This window comes from Leuciscus leuciscus (assembly GCF_965113295.1).
Source record: "Leuciscus leuciscus genome assembly, chromosome: 7".
In the NCBI taxonomy this organism is placed as follows: Eukaryota; Metazoa; Chordata; class Actinopteri; order Cypriniformes; family Leuciscidae; genus Leuciscus; species Leuciscus leuciscus.
In genome coordinates this window covers 42,658,761-42,673,642 of record NC_138731.1, presented here as the reverse complement: position 1 = coordinate 42,673,642, position 14,882 = coordinate 42,658,761, and the positions used below count along the sequence as shown (strand labels likewise).

Here is a 14,882-nt window from a genome sequence, read left to right as displayed (position 1 = left end):
TCGCCCAGAACAACCTTTTTGGTAGTTTTCTATTGGTTTCTTGTTTAATTCGACTGTCATTTTACATCATTTTGCTGTTGGCTACTAGTTATTTAAAGTTTTTTTAAAGTTAAAGTTTTTTTTTTTTAAACTTTACTAGTTACAGTAGCCCCAAAGGTAAACACATCAGAGCTTAATGTAGCCTATCAATGTCACTGCATTTAACAAAATATCAAATCAAGTGGCATGCATGACGAAAAATATCACAAAAATTATTTCAGATTAGACATTCAAAGTTAAGATGGTAATATTTGGACACTTTCTGATTGTCAGATCAGATGTTAGTGGTCAAATACACCTATGGTTACTCTCAAGGATATCAGGGCCAGAAATTAATCAGTTCTCATGAAATTTAGATTTCTCATGGATTTGATTTAAAAATGGGGATTGTAAATATTTTATTCTAGGCTTGTAGACACTTTAGTGACTTTTTCAGTTAACTGATTCATTTGAAGTATTTGATTTAAATGGACAGCACACCATCATAAAGCTATAAACTGTCCCTAAAATGAATGTTGTCATCCATGATCAACCTTGGCACCATCAAAAGACCCAGGAAATTTAAGTTAGTTCAGTTGATGTTGATAGTTATTTAGATATTTTATAATGCAACTTACATTCAGATGTTTTTAAGTGCGACTTGCATCCAAGTACCTTTTACATTTACATGTACATTTATGCATTTGGCAGACGCTTTTATCCAAAGCGATTTACATTGCATTTCAAGGCACACAATTTACATTCATATCAGTTCTTGCTTTCCCTGGGAATCGAACCCATGACCTTTTGGGGCTACTGTAGTATATGTTGCACAAAATCTAAGACATGACAACATTAACAGATAATAATAGTCTTATACAAATCTTTAATCCATTTCGGCTCATTTACGTCCATATAAATATGCATATCTATAAATGTAAATAGGCACTCGACTATTGCCTATAAGCAGACTTTGTACACTTTTCTGGGACATACATTTCAGACCATTTTACAATTTCAACTTAGATTAAGATCTATCAAATGTCCTCTTAATCCTGGTCCTCAAGTAGCCCGGTATTCTGCACATTTATTTATTTACATGTGAATAAATCATCAACGGATTAGTGGCATATACAAGACTTGGACTGAATGGTCCAGAAAAGGGAGATGTTCAAAATGTGCTGTACTCGGGGGTATTGCACATTTGGATATCTCCTTTATTTTATTTAATATACTTCATTCTAATAATCAGCTCGATTATCGTCAGAGACAAGAGAGTAATGCAAAATGTGTAGTGTTGTGGGCTGATCCTAACGAATCATTTGGCTGAATTCAGAATTGCATATCAATTTCATACTACTCTTACTTTTCCCCTGCCTAACAAAAACAGAAACACAGTAGTGTTTTATCCTATTCTGAATTCATATATCCAGTATGCTTTTTGATAGTTTGCTGCCTCCCTGTGGTTCAGTGATAGGCTGCCTAGTAAATAAAGCAACCTTTTAAATTAGTTATTTTAGAGTTCCAATATGTAATTGTGAGATTAACGTAATATTCACTATTTGTTTAAAAAATCTGATGTCCGAGGAGAAAGCCAGTATATATTACTTCTAATCAAATCAGTCGCTGTAACCCTGAAACCTGTATCACACAATTGCGAACACCAGATGGCGACAACGTCGTAAAGATGAAACAATAGACACTTGCATTGTTATTTAGTGTGTAATTATATTATAGCGTGATGTGATTAAACTTTATGCTACGATATAATTATATGCATTTATAGGCTATACAATACATTATTATTAAATATAAGAATAGAATATAAAAGTTTAACTAAAATGTAAAAAGCAGCTTAAACATGGTCCAGGAAGTTTTATTTATTTATTTATTTATTTATTTATATAATGTCAGCTTCATCCAAATAAATAAGTTCACCCAGAGTGCAGGCCTGGAACAGATGGCAGGTTTAAAAGGGCAGCTGGACCTTTTTGGCTCTTAATATACAGTAAAACCACTGCATTGATCATGACTGTAAGACTGGTTCCGAGCAAATCATACAGAGTCACTGTAACAAAGAAAGCATTAGGTGCATTAGTCACATAAATGTAATAATATGATATGACAGAACTTGTTATTATATATATGAAGAGTTCAGATGCAAAAGCCTCTAAGTGCCATCTGATTTCTTTTAGAATGATAATTTTTATCAAGCTTGTATATTTATGTTCAGTAATTTCACTTAAATGGCAATGGAAATTAATTACCTATTAATTGTCATTTAAGTGAAATTACTGAACTTAAATATACAAGCTTGATAAAAATGATCATTCTAGAAGAAAATTTCAGATGGCACTTTGCATCTGAACTCTTCATATATGAAAGTTCAGATATAGCCTATATATAGGAGAGATATGAGCTAGTTGAGACACTTTCAGACACAAACCTATCAAGAAAGATTATTTTCACCATTACAGGAAAATGGGATCCATGGGATCTTGCCATTAAATAGGCAACTAAATGTTGATCTTCATATAGGCCAAGTTGACCTTTGCATGAATATCACATGTAAATCTCACAAGACATTTCTCAGAGCAAGGGTTACCATCCAGCCACCCACCAAACTATAGATGTAAACCAAATATTCTACTGAAAACTGTCATCATTTGCCAAACCTGTATTGCTTTCTTTCCTCTGTGAAACACACAAAAAATATTCAAATACTATCAAATGGACAAAAACACAGGCATTTTACAAAATATCATCTTTTGTGTTCCACAGTTAAAAAAAGTGAGCAAATGACTGATGACAAAATGTTTAGTTTTGGGTGAACAACAAAGTGTTCAAATAAGCATTTGTGTAACTGGACTTTTAAGACAAAAACCTCCTAGTTACTACTATTCCAGACAAATGTGACCACTAAGTCAAGTCACCTTCAATTATACAGTAGCCTACTTTATGCAATACAGATCGTTTCAAAGCAGCTTTACAGTGATGACAGGAATATGATGCATTTCGGCTAAAGTCAGTTCAGTGTTGATTCAGTTCCGTTTATTAAATGAGTTCATTTCATCTATAAAGCAGTTCTGCAAAAAAAATGATGTCAGTTCAGTTCTCATACAGTAGCATCAGTACAGTCAGATCAATAATATTGTTGAATATTTAATGTCCCCAAGCCAGAGGCGACAGTGGCAAAGAACCCAAACTCCATCAGGTGACTACTGTAAGTCCTGTGGTCTCCCACACTTTCCCTAGTTATTTGTTCCAAACGTCTGTAATCTGTGTTATAAGGCCCAGCAGTGAGGCACTTTAACATAATGCCCCCTCCCCTGTGGAGTTAAAGTCCTGCTACCCACAACTGCGTCACACAGCAGCAACATGCGCCCTTATGAGTGAGCTCGTGGTAATAGCACTGCACTAATATGTGAGCACATCATCTGCCGCTACACGCAGTACGCACTACACACTACACACACGCACTAGATCTGTTCCACAGGTACAGAAGATGGACGTGAAGGATCAAGGCGCACAAATGGAGCCTCTGCTGCCCGCGGTAAGACCAGCGAATCTATCAGCGATATGTTGTGATTGAGTGGATGTGTGACAGAGACGGAATAGATGACTTGCGTTTGCTCGTGAGAGTTTTGCGCATCTGCAGTCTGAAGGCGTCACGCGTGTTTCTCTGCATTGCATGTTGCAGATCAGGACGGGTTTTTATTAACGCGCGAGGGTCTGTTCGCCACAGGTTCTCATCGTAGATCATATTAACATAATGTGTATTTTTTCCAAGACGTCTGGACACGATGATTATCTTGATAAGAAAGTTGATTTGTACCAGGAGTGAATTTGAGCAAACTCGCATATGGGAAAAAATATATAACATCTGCAGAAAGACATGATATTGTGTAAAGAAAATTAAGCCTAAGTGCATTTTTCCTCATGACAATTAAGAATACTTTAATACTTGAAAAAATGCAAAGTATCTATACATCACACACATAATAATTGTATTACATTTATTACACTTTGTCATACAGTAGAACTATTGCTGTATTACAGTAATGAGAATCTATTAAATCATCATAATGTCATACAATTTTGAATGGTCCTAAAATAGGATTAATTATCCAAAATATAATTTCTTTATTCAGTAATACTTTATTTTATAGCGTCCTTGTTAGATGTGTTACATGTAGTTACTATAGTAATAACTATAAATTATGCATATTTACATGCAACTAACCCTAAAACAAACCTAACCCTATAGTTCATTATTATTACTCAGTACTTAAATGTATAATTACACTGTAACACGGACACCTTAAAATAAAGAGTAACCCCTGATTCTTTCTTTCTTTTGGGAGTGGAACAAGGGGTCATACAAGTCAAGTCACCTTTATTTCGACTGCGCTTTATACAATACAGATCGTTTCAGGGCAGATTTACAGCAATAAACAGAATCAAGGATGTAAAATTCAAATATGAGACATTCAAATTCTGCTGTAAAGCTCTAAACAGACAACGGTGTCATTATTCAGCTCGATTCAGTTCAGTGTTGATTCAGTTCAGTTCAATAACTGTAAAACTATTATGAAACGAGTTCAATCCTGCTGTAAAGCAGCTCTACTGAAGACAATAGTGTCATTATGTTGATTCAGTTTAGTTCAATAACTGCGTGAAGTTCATCAATGAAAGCGCTATAAGCAGCTAGTGTCTTTATTTACCTCGTTTCATGTCTTCTCAGTATAGATTGCAGTAGATGGTAGTCTGTGTTTAATACAGGATCTAATGATTTCATCAGAGAGCAGTTTCGACAGATGTTAGTGGCATTTTCATTTACAAATCAGATGAGAGCCACTGTGACTGGAGATTATCTGTGACACTGGGGCAATATATCTGGCAGTGAGAGATCACATGATCTATAGGGCTTTAATGAACATTCAGTTACATATAAAATATAGGATAAAAAACAGCTAAGGGCAATGGTGTCATAAAGGCATTTAACAGATGCTTTGTAATGATTCTCAACTGGTTTTGCTTCAGGACTCAGTTGGACATCTAGTGGTGACCCAAAATGTTCTTAAGATCAAACATTGATATTTATATTCATTTAAAGGGATAGTTCACCTAAAATGTACTTACTCACCCCCAAGTTGTTCCAAACCTGTATGAGTTTCTTTCTTCTGTTGAACACAAAAGATGATATTTTAAATAATGTTGGTAATCAAACAGTTGACGGTAACCATTGACTTCCATAGTAGGGGGAAAAAATACTATTGAAGTCAATGGCTACCATCAACTGTCTGGTTACCAGCCACGTTGAACACTGGTTCTTTTGTGTTCAACATGAGAAAGTGAGTAAGTAATAAATTTTTTGTATTTTTGCGTGAACTATCCCTTTAATATAGAGACCCACCAGTCGAGGACCACTGATCTAGATTGTAAGATCACCACTTCTCAGGTATATAAATGGGGCAGATGTGCATATTTAAATATAGAACATCAAAACATTATTCCTCTCTAGTTTCTTGGTTGACAAACCCTGCAAGCTTGACATTAACAGCCCAGATCTTCACTCATAAAGCTGTGTTGTACCTCATGCTGGCTGAAGTCTCAGACAGGCCTAGTTTGATCGAGCGTGGAGCTCATTTGCACTTGTCCAGCTGCAGAGGACTCTATTTTTGTTTGACGTGACGAATGGCAGTCCAAGCTTGGCTGTGGTTCATTTCCAGGAGGGGTTGGCGACTGAGTGAGCCTGATAAGTTTATGAAGATCTATTTCAGGAAATATCATTTAAAGGGCTTAAATTACATAATGCAATATAAAATGTGATAAAAATCAGACCATTAAAGTGCAAGAATACACGGAAGAGAATACACTAAGGCCTTTAAATGATCAACATGATTATAACTTTGCTGAAAAAACCTGTTGCACACAATCTACTTCTACATGTCTTCTGTCATCTGGTTAATAGTTCATGCTTTTTAGCAAGTAAAAGGCTTTTAGTATAAGCGTAAAATCTTCCATCTTCAGCTCGTGGTTCACATGTTTTTGCGTTGTGAAATCTTTAATGATTTATATCAAGTAAACAGAAGAATAACTTTAGATTTTAGTAATATTTCTAGATGAACACTTACTGGACTGAAGCAGCTTAGATTTATTTTGATTATCCATACATATTTTTTATTATAGAAAAATCATGTTAAAATGTGATTTTTGAGGAAGGTTTATTTGTTCATCTCTCAATCATTGTTGTATTGCATTGCATTATATGTTTTAAAAGTACTTAGCTTTGATCATAAAAAAAAGCAATTAAAAATCATCTTACTAAGATGCATTATGATTTATATTTATATGCATTTTGCTATACTGTTATAAAGATCTTATTGATTTAAATTACATGCTATAGGAATTTCATCTCACTTTTTGGCCATGTAAATTTCAGCTTCTGCACTAAATATAATATTTTTGCTCAGTTTGGGCCTCTGAATAAAATGTAGGTGTTTTTTCTGTTTGAGTATGAGCTCCATATTCTCACTATATCATCCTAAATGAGACATTAAAGCCTCAGCAAAAACTCATATGCAAACTTTTTATAGTTTCAAAGTACAGTAAACTGTTGCATAAAAAAAAAAGAAGCATATTTTCTTTCCTGACTATTATTTCATATGCCAGGCTTTACAGGGTCAAAGTTAGTATACTATATATTGCTAAAGATTTAGAAAATGTTGAAATTGGATTCAAAGTCCCTTTTAGACCAAACCCTGAGCCGCTGAGTGTATTTGTGTGCGCTGGAGACTTGTACATGCTGTACAAGTGAAATGTAGAAAGTGTATGTTTAATCATTCATGCAAGCAACTCTAATCACTTTGGAACAAATCACATTATTCATCCAGTGTTGGCAGAAAAGGAGCTTTTGAGTGACCCTTAAAACAGTTCTGAGCAGGTTAGTGGTTTAAAGCACTTAAGCACATGTTTAATTAGGGATATCTGAGGTATCAGAGTTGTTTGTTGGATGCTTTGTCACCTCATTCTCAGCACAAATGATTAAGGGTCAGTGATGTGATGCTAAGTCTGTCTAGAGCTTCTTCTATCATGACAACTCTCTGAGTGTTTGGGTAGTGGATATGACAATGTTGATACTGCCAATACATACGTGACATATAGCATACATGAATGACCTGTAGCAGATCTATACAGGTGGAGCTGGGGAAGGTGGAGGGTTTCTGAAAGCGTGCTGTAAACTGCTACGGCAAATGCTGACCAAGTATTTGAAGGTTGAGCAGGCCTTAGTTCAATTAGGATATTTAAGTAGCTTCTGTGAACATGCCGTAGAAAAAAACGTAACTGCTGTACATCTTGAGACAAAACAATGGCATATATTAGTGCAATTTGCTTTTAGTTAAAACAGCTTAAACATGCATTTTAGTCTGGGACCGGGGGATAGTGACATTTATCCAATTACTAGTACATCTTCTTCAACTAGCACACCTCTAAATGTCAGATTTCATGTTTTTAGTATAGATTGTAGTAGATGATAGTCTGTGTTTAATCCACGATCTAATGATTTCATCAGAGAGCAGTTTCGACAGATGTTAGTGGCATTTTAATTTACAAATCAGATGAGAGCCACTGTGACTGGAGATTATCTGTGACACTGGGGCAATAGATCAGGCAGTGAGAGATCACATGATCTATAGGGCTTTAATGAACATTCAGTTACATATCAGATATTTGATAAAAACAGCTCAAGGGCAATGGTGTCATAAATGTTTTTAATAGATGCGTTGTAATGATTCTCAACTGGTTTTGCTTCAGGACTCAGTTGGACATCTAGTGGTGACCCAAAATGTTCTTGAAGTCCCCCTGTAGTCAATAATTTTATCCCTAAAAACTCATCTTTTATCTCCAAAATGACATATTTAAGCATTTTTTCTTTGAAAAAAAAAATCTTCATGCCTTAAAATAGCTTGAATGTAACTCTACACCCTTGCCTCATTTAGTATGTACGCGGTTCTATGAATATGCAAATGATCCCCGCCTCCACTCACTCACAGCAGCTCAGAGATCCACTTGTTGATGATCACGCGCTGACCTGATTGGTTACTAGGTAGTTTGTGATGTCAGAAACACCAGTGTTTTTGAAACATAACCTGCATCTCAATGTTCATACTATCCATCCTAAACAGTATGTGAGATTAAAATAAGTGTGTCCCAAAGCATAGTATGTTGAAAAGAGTATGTCAAAAGTCCACGGATGGTCTACTATTTCCATTGGATTTTCGAAGTGTGGATCCGTGCTCACTATAACGGCTAAAATTGCCCACAACCCATTGCGGTTTGGAGGAGGAACTACAAACACAAGTAAAAAGTGTTAAAAAAACTACAAAACATGGTGGATATGCACGACCGACAGTGAGAGGTTTAGATAAAGGGGTTTGAGTGACTAATCAAAGTTTAACCTGATAAAAAATATATTTATTTAATGTCATCCGTGTTATATTTCATCTGCAATAACAATGTGGACTTGTATAAAGATCCTTTTGGCCATTAACTTTCAAATGCATCATTATGCATTTATATAGAATAAAGAGTTCTCCACATGAAAGACCCGCGACTGCAGATCAACGTGCTGCTTCGTTTCTCTCCGATACGGAAATGAAATGAAATGTGGAGGACTTTAACTATGACAAGATGATTGGCAGGATGCGACAGAGATCAACCGTTAAAGACGCAATTGTATGATGTGATACTAGTATGTCCCAAAGCTTGTGTACTCTTTTGCTAACCGCTCTATCCCCTTATCCCGACTCGAACAAAGTGTTGGCGTTACGGGTACGGCCCTGAAATGGTTTAAATCATATTAGACAGATAGGAGTTTTGCTGTCCACCTTGGGAATTGCTCTTCATCTGCTGCACCTCTTTCTTGTGGGGTTCCCCAAGGTTCCATTCTGGGACCCATGCTCTTTTCCCTGTACATGCTTCCCTTAGGGTCCATTTAAAAAAAACATAACATTTCTTTCCACTGTTTTGCAGATGATGTACAAATCTATTTGCCTGTAAAAAACAATGAGAAGAACAACATCCAACCTTTGTTAGACTGCTTGAGTGATCTCAAAATTTGGTTAGATCAGAATTTTCTATGTCTCAATGATAAAAAGACCGAAATTGTTGTGTTTGGTCGTGCGGGACATTTAAGTGAATGTGCAGATGTTCTTGGTACTCTATGTTCCCATATTCAACCTTTTACTAGGAATCTGGGTGTAATTTTTGACAGTGCTTTTAAATTTGACAAACAAATTAGTTCAGTTGTTAAAACTAGCTTCTTCCACTTGAGACTTCTGGCTAAGGTCAAGCATTACATGCTACGCAAAGACTTTGAAAGAGTCATACATGCTTTTATGACGTCGCGATTAGACTACTGTAACTCTTTGTATGCCGGATTGGAGCAGTCATCACTTCGATGGCTACAGTTAGTGCAGAACGCAGCAGCTCGACTTTTAACCGGGACCAAAAAACGTGAACACATTACACCGGTATTGGCCTCACTTCACTGGCTTCCTGTTTGTTTTAGAATTAAATTTAAAATTGCATGAATTGTTTTTAAAATCTTAAGTGGGTTGTCGCCTTCATATTTGACGGAGCTTCTACATGTCCACACACCTGTCAAAGTACTGAGGTCTTCCGACCAGATGCTCCCCGATGTGCCCAGATCTAGGCTAAAAAACAAAGGTGACAGCATTTGCAGTGGCTGCTCCTAATATCTGGAATAGTCTACCAATTTAGGCAAGGCAAGGCAAGGCAAGTTTATTTATATAGCACATTTCAAACACAATGGCAATTCAAAGTGCTTTACATAGGAGAAATTAAAATAATTAAAAGAAATAAGAATAATTAAAACAGTTTAGAAAAATCAAATAAAATCAAATACAGTACAGTACAAACAGTCGGATGAACAGCGGCACAGTGCTCATTCAGTAAATGCATAGCTAAACAGAAGTGTTTTGAGTCTGGATTTGAATGTGACCACTGTAGGAGCACATCTGATCTCTTCTGGAAGCTGGTTCCAGCTGCGGCTGGCATAATAGCTAAAAGCAGACTCGCCATGTTTAGAATGAACCCTTGGTATTTCTAGCTGATATGATCCTAATGATCTGAGTGATCTGTTGGGTTTATATTCAGTGAGCATATCTGCAATGTATTGAGGTCCTAGGCCATTGAATGATTTATATACCAGTAATAATACTTAAAAATCAATCCTAAATCTAACTGGGAGCCAGTGTAAAGACCTGAGGACTGGTGTGATATGTTCATATTTTCTGGTTCTGCTCAGAATCCTGGCAGCAGCGTTCTGTATGAGCTGCAACTGTCTTATGGTCTTTTTGGGAAGGCCAGTGAGGAGTCCATTACAGTAATCCACCCTGCTGGTGATGAAAGCATGCACAAGTTTCTCTAAGTCTTGTCTGGAAACAAAGCATCTAGCCTAATTCTTGCAATATTTTTCAGATGATAGTATGCTGATTTAGTTATTGCTTTGACATGACTACTGAAACTAAGGTCTGACTTTAGTATTTTATGTAAGTACTTACATAAATTAGTACAATTTATGAGAACACATAATTTAAAGGGACAGTTCACCCAAAAATGAAAATTGCCATCATTTACTCAACCTCAAGTTGTTCCAAACCTGTATGAGTTTCTTTCTTCTGATGAACACAAAAGAAGATATTTTAAAGAATGTTGGTAACCAGCCAGTTGACGTAACCATTGACTTCCATAGTAACTATGGAAGTCAGTGTTTACATCAACCGTCTGGTTGATGTAAATCGGTTCCGGTTCCGCCCCTCCCTCTTCCCGGACTCCCTGTGAGTTCCCTTGGTGATCCCGGTTCCGCCCCTCCCTCTTCCCGGACTCCCTGTGAGTTCCCTTGGTGATTGGGCGGAATTTGAAAATACGCGTCTTTCAGATCTATTGACACAAACCAATCTCCTCGGCGCATCTGCGCGAGGATTTTTCTGGTCGTGAGCATTCTGAACTGTCGCTTCGCAAGCACTCTGTTCAGTTGCCTTAGATCTAGTATGGGTGAGACCCCCGTCTTTTTTCGGTACCAGGAAGTATGTGCTGTATAGCCCTCCTTCGCTCTGAGCTTGAGATAAAGGCTCTATGGCCCCTTTGCTCAACAGTTTCAAAAGTTCGGCTCGAAGTAGGTGTGCTACTTCTGTTTTTACCGCGGTTTCGATGCGCGTCGCATAGCGGCGAGGGCGTCGGCGAAACTGTAGCGAATAGCCTCTTTCTAAAATGTCTAGCACCCACTTCGAAACCCCGGGTAGCCTTGCCCATGCATCTGCACGAATGGCTATGGGGTTGAATGCGAAGTGCGCTCTGGTCGCTCAGCGACAGAGGGGCTTCGGTGTGCTGCAACATAAGCGTCGCGCTTATGACATTTGAGGCAGGGGGCGCGCTGATAACAGCGGGCAGATTGCCCGCGCTCGACTCCTCTGCGGTGGTCAACCGAGAGGGGGAGGGCTGGGCGAGTCCCGTAAGACCTGTCATGTCTATGTGTGAATGTGGGCGTGGGATAGCGGGCACATTTACAACACTGAGAGCATTGTCCGCCTGAGCAGAGCGAATGCACGTTGGTTTCGTTTTTACAGAAACCTTGAAACATGCAGAACATAGTGTTTGTGGGCACTGGGCAGTGGGCACATTTACCACGTTTAATGCGCAATCGATCTGGGTCGATTTCATGTGCGCGAGCCCTGTGTGACGGGCTGTGTTTGTGTGTAGGAATGAGCACTGTGGGCAGTGGGCATTTTGTCTACACTCATAACACCATCGGCCGTGGCCGGAACACCAGAAAATACACTCTATGGGATTTATCTGGGTAGCCGTAAAAGCGGCGTTTGTGTGCAGGCAAGCGGGCTGTGTCGCCGACTTGTTTACTGCAGAATACACTGGAACAGTCGCATTTACTGGAACTGAACGAGCGAGAAGTTGCCATAGAAACAGAGAGCGTCAACATGCTGGCGTTTGTTTGCAGGCGTGCGTGTATTACAACAGGCTCGTCCACTGCAATATTGACATTTCCAGTCGCCTGAACTTCAGAGGGGAATGAGAAATGTGTGAGAAATGGAGGTCGGTCCAGCCGCAGCTGGACTAGGAACACTCTCTTTTCTCCTTTCGCCAGTGACGCACGGAAACCATAGAAACGGTGTTTGGGTGCAGGCGAGCGGGTTGTACAATGCGCTCGTTGGCTGCAAAATACACATCTGCAGTCGCCTTTTCAGGGAACTGACAGAGCGAGCATTGATGGCATAATTTTATCTGCCGGTAGACCCGGGATTGAACATGGGTCTCTTGCGCGAAAGCCTGAGAATCTACCACTGGGCCACAGGGGAAGACACATAGGCATTCAGTTAGCGCGAGTATTATCAGAGAGCATCAACATGCTGGCGTTTGTTTGCAAGCGTGCGTGTATTACATCAGGCTCGCTCACTGCAATATTGACATTTCCAGTCGCCTGAACTTCAGAGGGGAATGAGAAATGTGTGAGAAATGGAGGTCGGCCCGGCCGCAGCGGGACATAAAACACTCTTTTCTCCTTTCGCCATTGACGCACGGGAACCATAGAAACGGTGTTTGGGTGCAGGCGAGCGGGTTGTACAACGCGCTCGTTGGCTGCAAAATGCACATCTGCAGTCGCCTTTCAGGGAACTGACAGAGCGAAGCATTGGCGGCATAATTTATCTGCCGTTAGACCGGGATTCGAACACCGGGGGCGGAGGAGCAGTCTCGGAGAAGGATGCCAGGTGAGTCCTCAGAGTCACCATAGACAGTAACTAGCTCGCAGTGAGGGCAGTCGCTGTCAGCGAGCGCGAGAGCTGCGTGATCCTCAGGAAAGGGGCGTCTTGAAAAAGACGCCAGGCTCTTTTAGTGCAATTAGAGTGTGTGTCGCGGCAGCGAGCACACACACATACACAAAACACAGTAGCAGAGAAAGGATATAACACCGGATAGCGCAGCAGGAAGGCGACTGAAGGCGGCGCGGCCAGCGGCTTCAGAGTGTCGACTCGTCCCGCTGAAAGGCTCCTTCAGACGGCGCGGCTTCTCTCCGGATCCAGCGATGCGAGAGCTTCGCTGAAGAGATGAAAAATCAGATATCAGCTGCCTGCGAGCCGGATTTATAGGCCTAAGCCACGCCCGTTTCGGCGGGACGTGACATAGCGGGCGCGAAGCACCCTCATTGGGTCTGACGTCACGCTAGGCCTCGCTTGATAGGCTGCTGCAGTTGCCGCAGAACAGCCAATAGGCACGCGAGCCGTCTTGCCTATGTCTGTATGCTGCCGCAACGCGTTTTAAAATAATACAAAATTAAGGATAATTTTTTGGCTTCAATATCTCGGAAAAGGGATTTTCCCCTAGCGTAAGATACTTACGCAGTACGAGAGACCTCTCGTAAGAGAACACTAAGTACTGTATTTCATCTTAAACTGCTTTTTGCCAATGACGTTAGCCAATCATAATAGTGGGCGTTAACACTGAACTCTTAAAGGGGAAACACCCCCAAAACAGACCGAATCAGAGGATGAGAAACAGGGTGGGAAAAGGTCATAAATCACTCAAATTTTAATGTTTTTTTGTCCAAAAAACTATAGTAATACTATAATTGCACCTAAGGGAACAGAATAAAACAAAAACAAAAACCATGTCATGACCCCTTTAAAGGAAAAAAGGTCTCTCTAAATTTTGTTAAGTAGTTTGGTGTAATTATATATTTGGGGGAAAATAGCAGTAAAACAATTTTATATAATTTATAATATTATTAATATTAAAACCTTTGTCTGCTAAATCCAAGTCAGTGGTGTAACCACTATGCAGGGTCACATTCATAGACAGTTTATAAACGGTCACATTTTGGAGTCATGTGACAACCCCCCTCCCCCACCCCCAATAAAACAGGAAATTACATCATAAAAAGGACCCCTGAATACTCTCATAATTGTGTGTTAAGGTCAGCGACTTTCTTTAAAATACCATATATTTTGACCTTTTTCTGTCGTGGCAAGGTTAGTCCTGATAATACGTTAGAGTAATGATATTCATGATTTAAAAAGGACATGATATTTGTAAAAAAAAAAAAAGAAAAAAACTTTTGATAAAGATGTGAGGACATCTATCTATATTTTATTATTGAATGGTTACACTAAATATATGATGCTTGCATTTCGAAGTAGACATGTCTAAACTCAGCACACATGATGTTGTCTGGTATCACAGGACAATATAATGATGGCTTTTTCAAAGCTCTCTGCTAAGACAAAGCTAAGCTTTATTATTCAGATTACACTGAAAAACATTTTCCGCTCAGCGTGAGTCAAAGCTGCTTATTATTGCTTAATGGAAAATAAACAGTGCGCTGTACAGAGACTTACATCTGTTGATAGCGATTGTCAATGAACAAGGTGAATGTGCTTTCAAGACGGTGATAGATGACAGCCAATTATGTGTATTGTTTGGACTAATCTGTCTAGAGCTTGTAATCTCGATATGAATTCAGTGAATGTACTGATATGTATCAGAACAAAAATATGCTTTAAGTCTTCTCCCTCTGTTTTTGGATAATCCACCAGAGATGCTCATGTAATGGCCTTTAGCAGGGATTAATCATGTACGGAAGGCTTCTGAGATTGTTTTAAAACTAATTGGTGCTTTTTGAATATCCAGGATTATTGTGTTTGAGAGGCAAGATATCCTGGTACCTCCTCCTTTTCGGGTGTAGAATTAGACCCAGAAGAAATCCGCTCAATGCCGTCTAAAACACCAGATGTGTGCAGCTTTAGTGGCTGTAAAGGTACAACAGTAGG

The 14,882-nt window shown here is 39.0% G+C and overlaps 1 protein-coding gene across 2 annotated transcripts in view; it reads left to right on the top strand.

The window, feature by feature from the left end:
* Positions 1-3,401: 3,401 nt before the first annotated feature.
* slc4a10b (solute carrier family 4 member 10b) overlaps positions 3,402-14,882 on the top strand; it is an 89,732-nt gene continuing 78,251 nt past the window's right edge. For both annotated transcript variants that reach the window (XM_082174620.1, XM_082174619.1), the window contains exon 1: positions 3,402-3,571. In XM_082174620.1, coding sequence (XP_082030746.1) covers positions 3,524-3,571 — 48 coding nt within the window. In that variant the 5' untranslated portion in view covers positions 3,402-3,523. The remainder of the gene's footprint in view (positions 3,572-14,882) is intronic.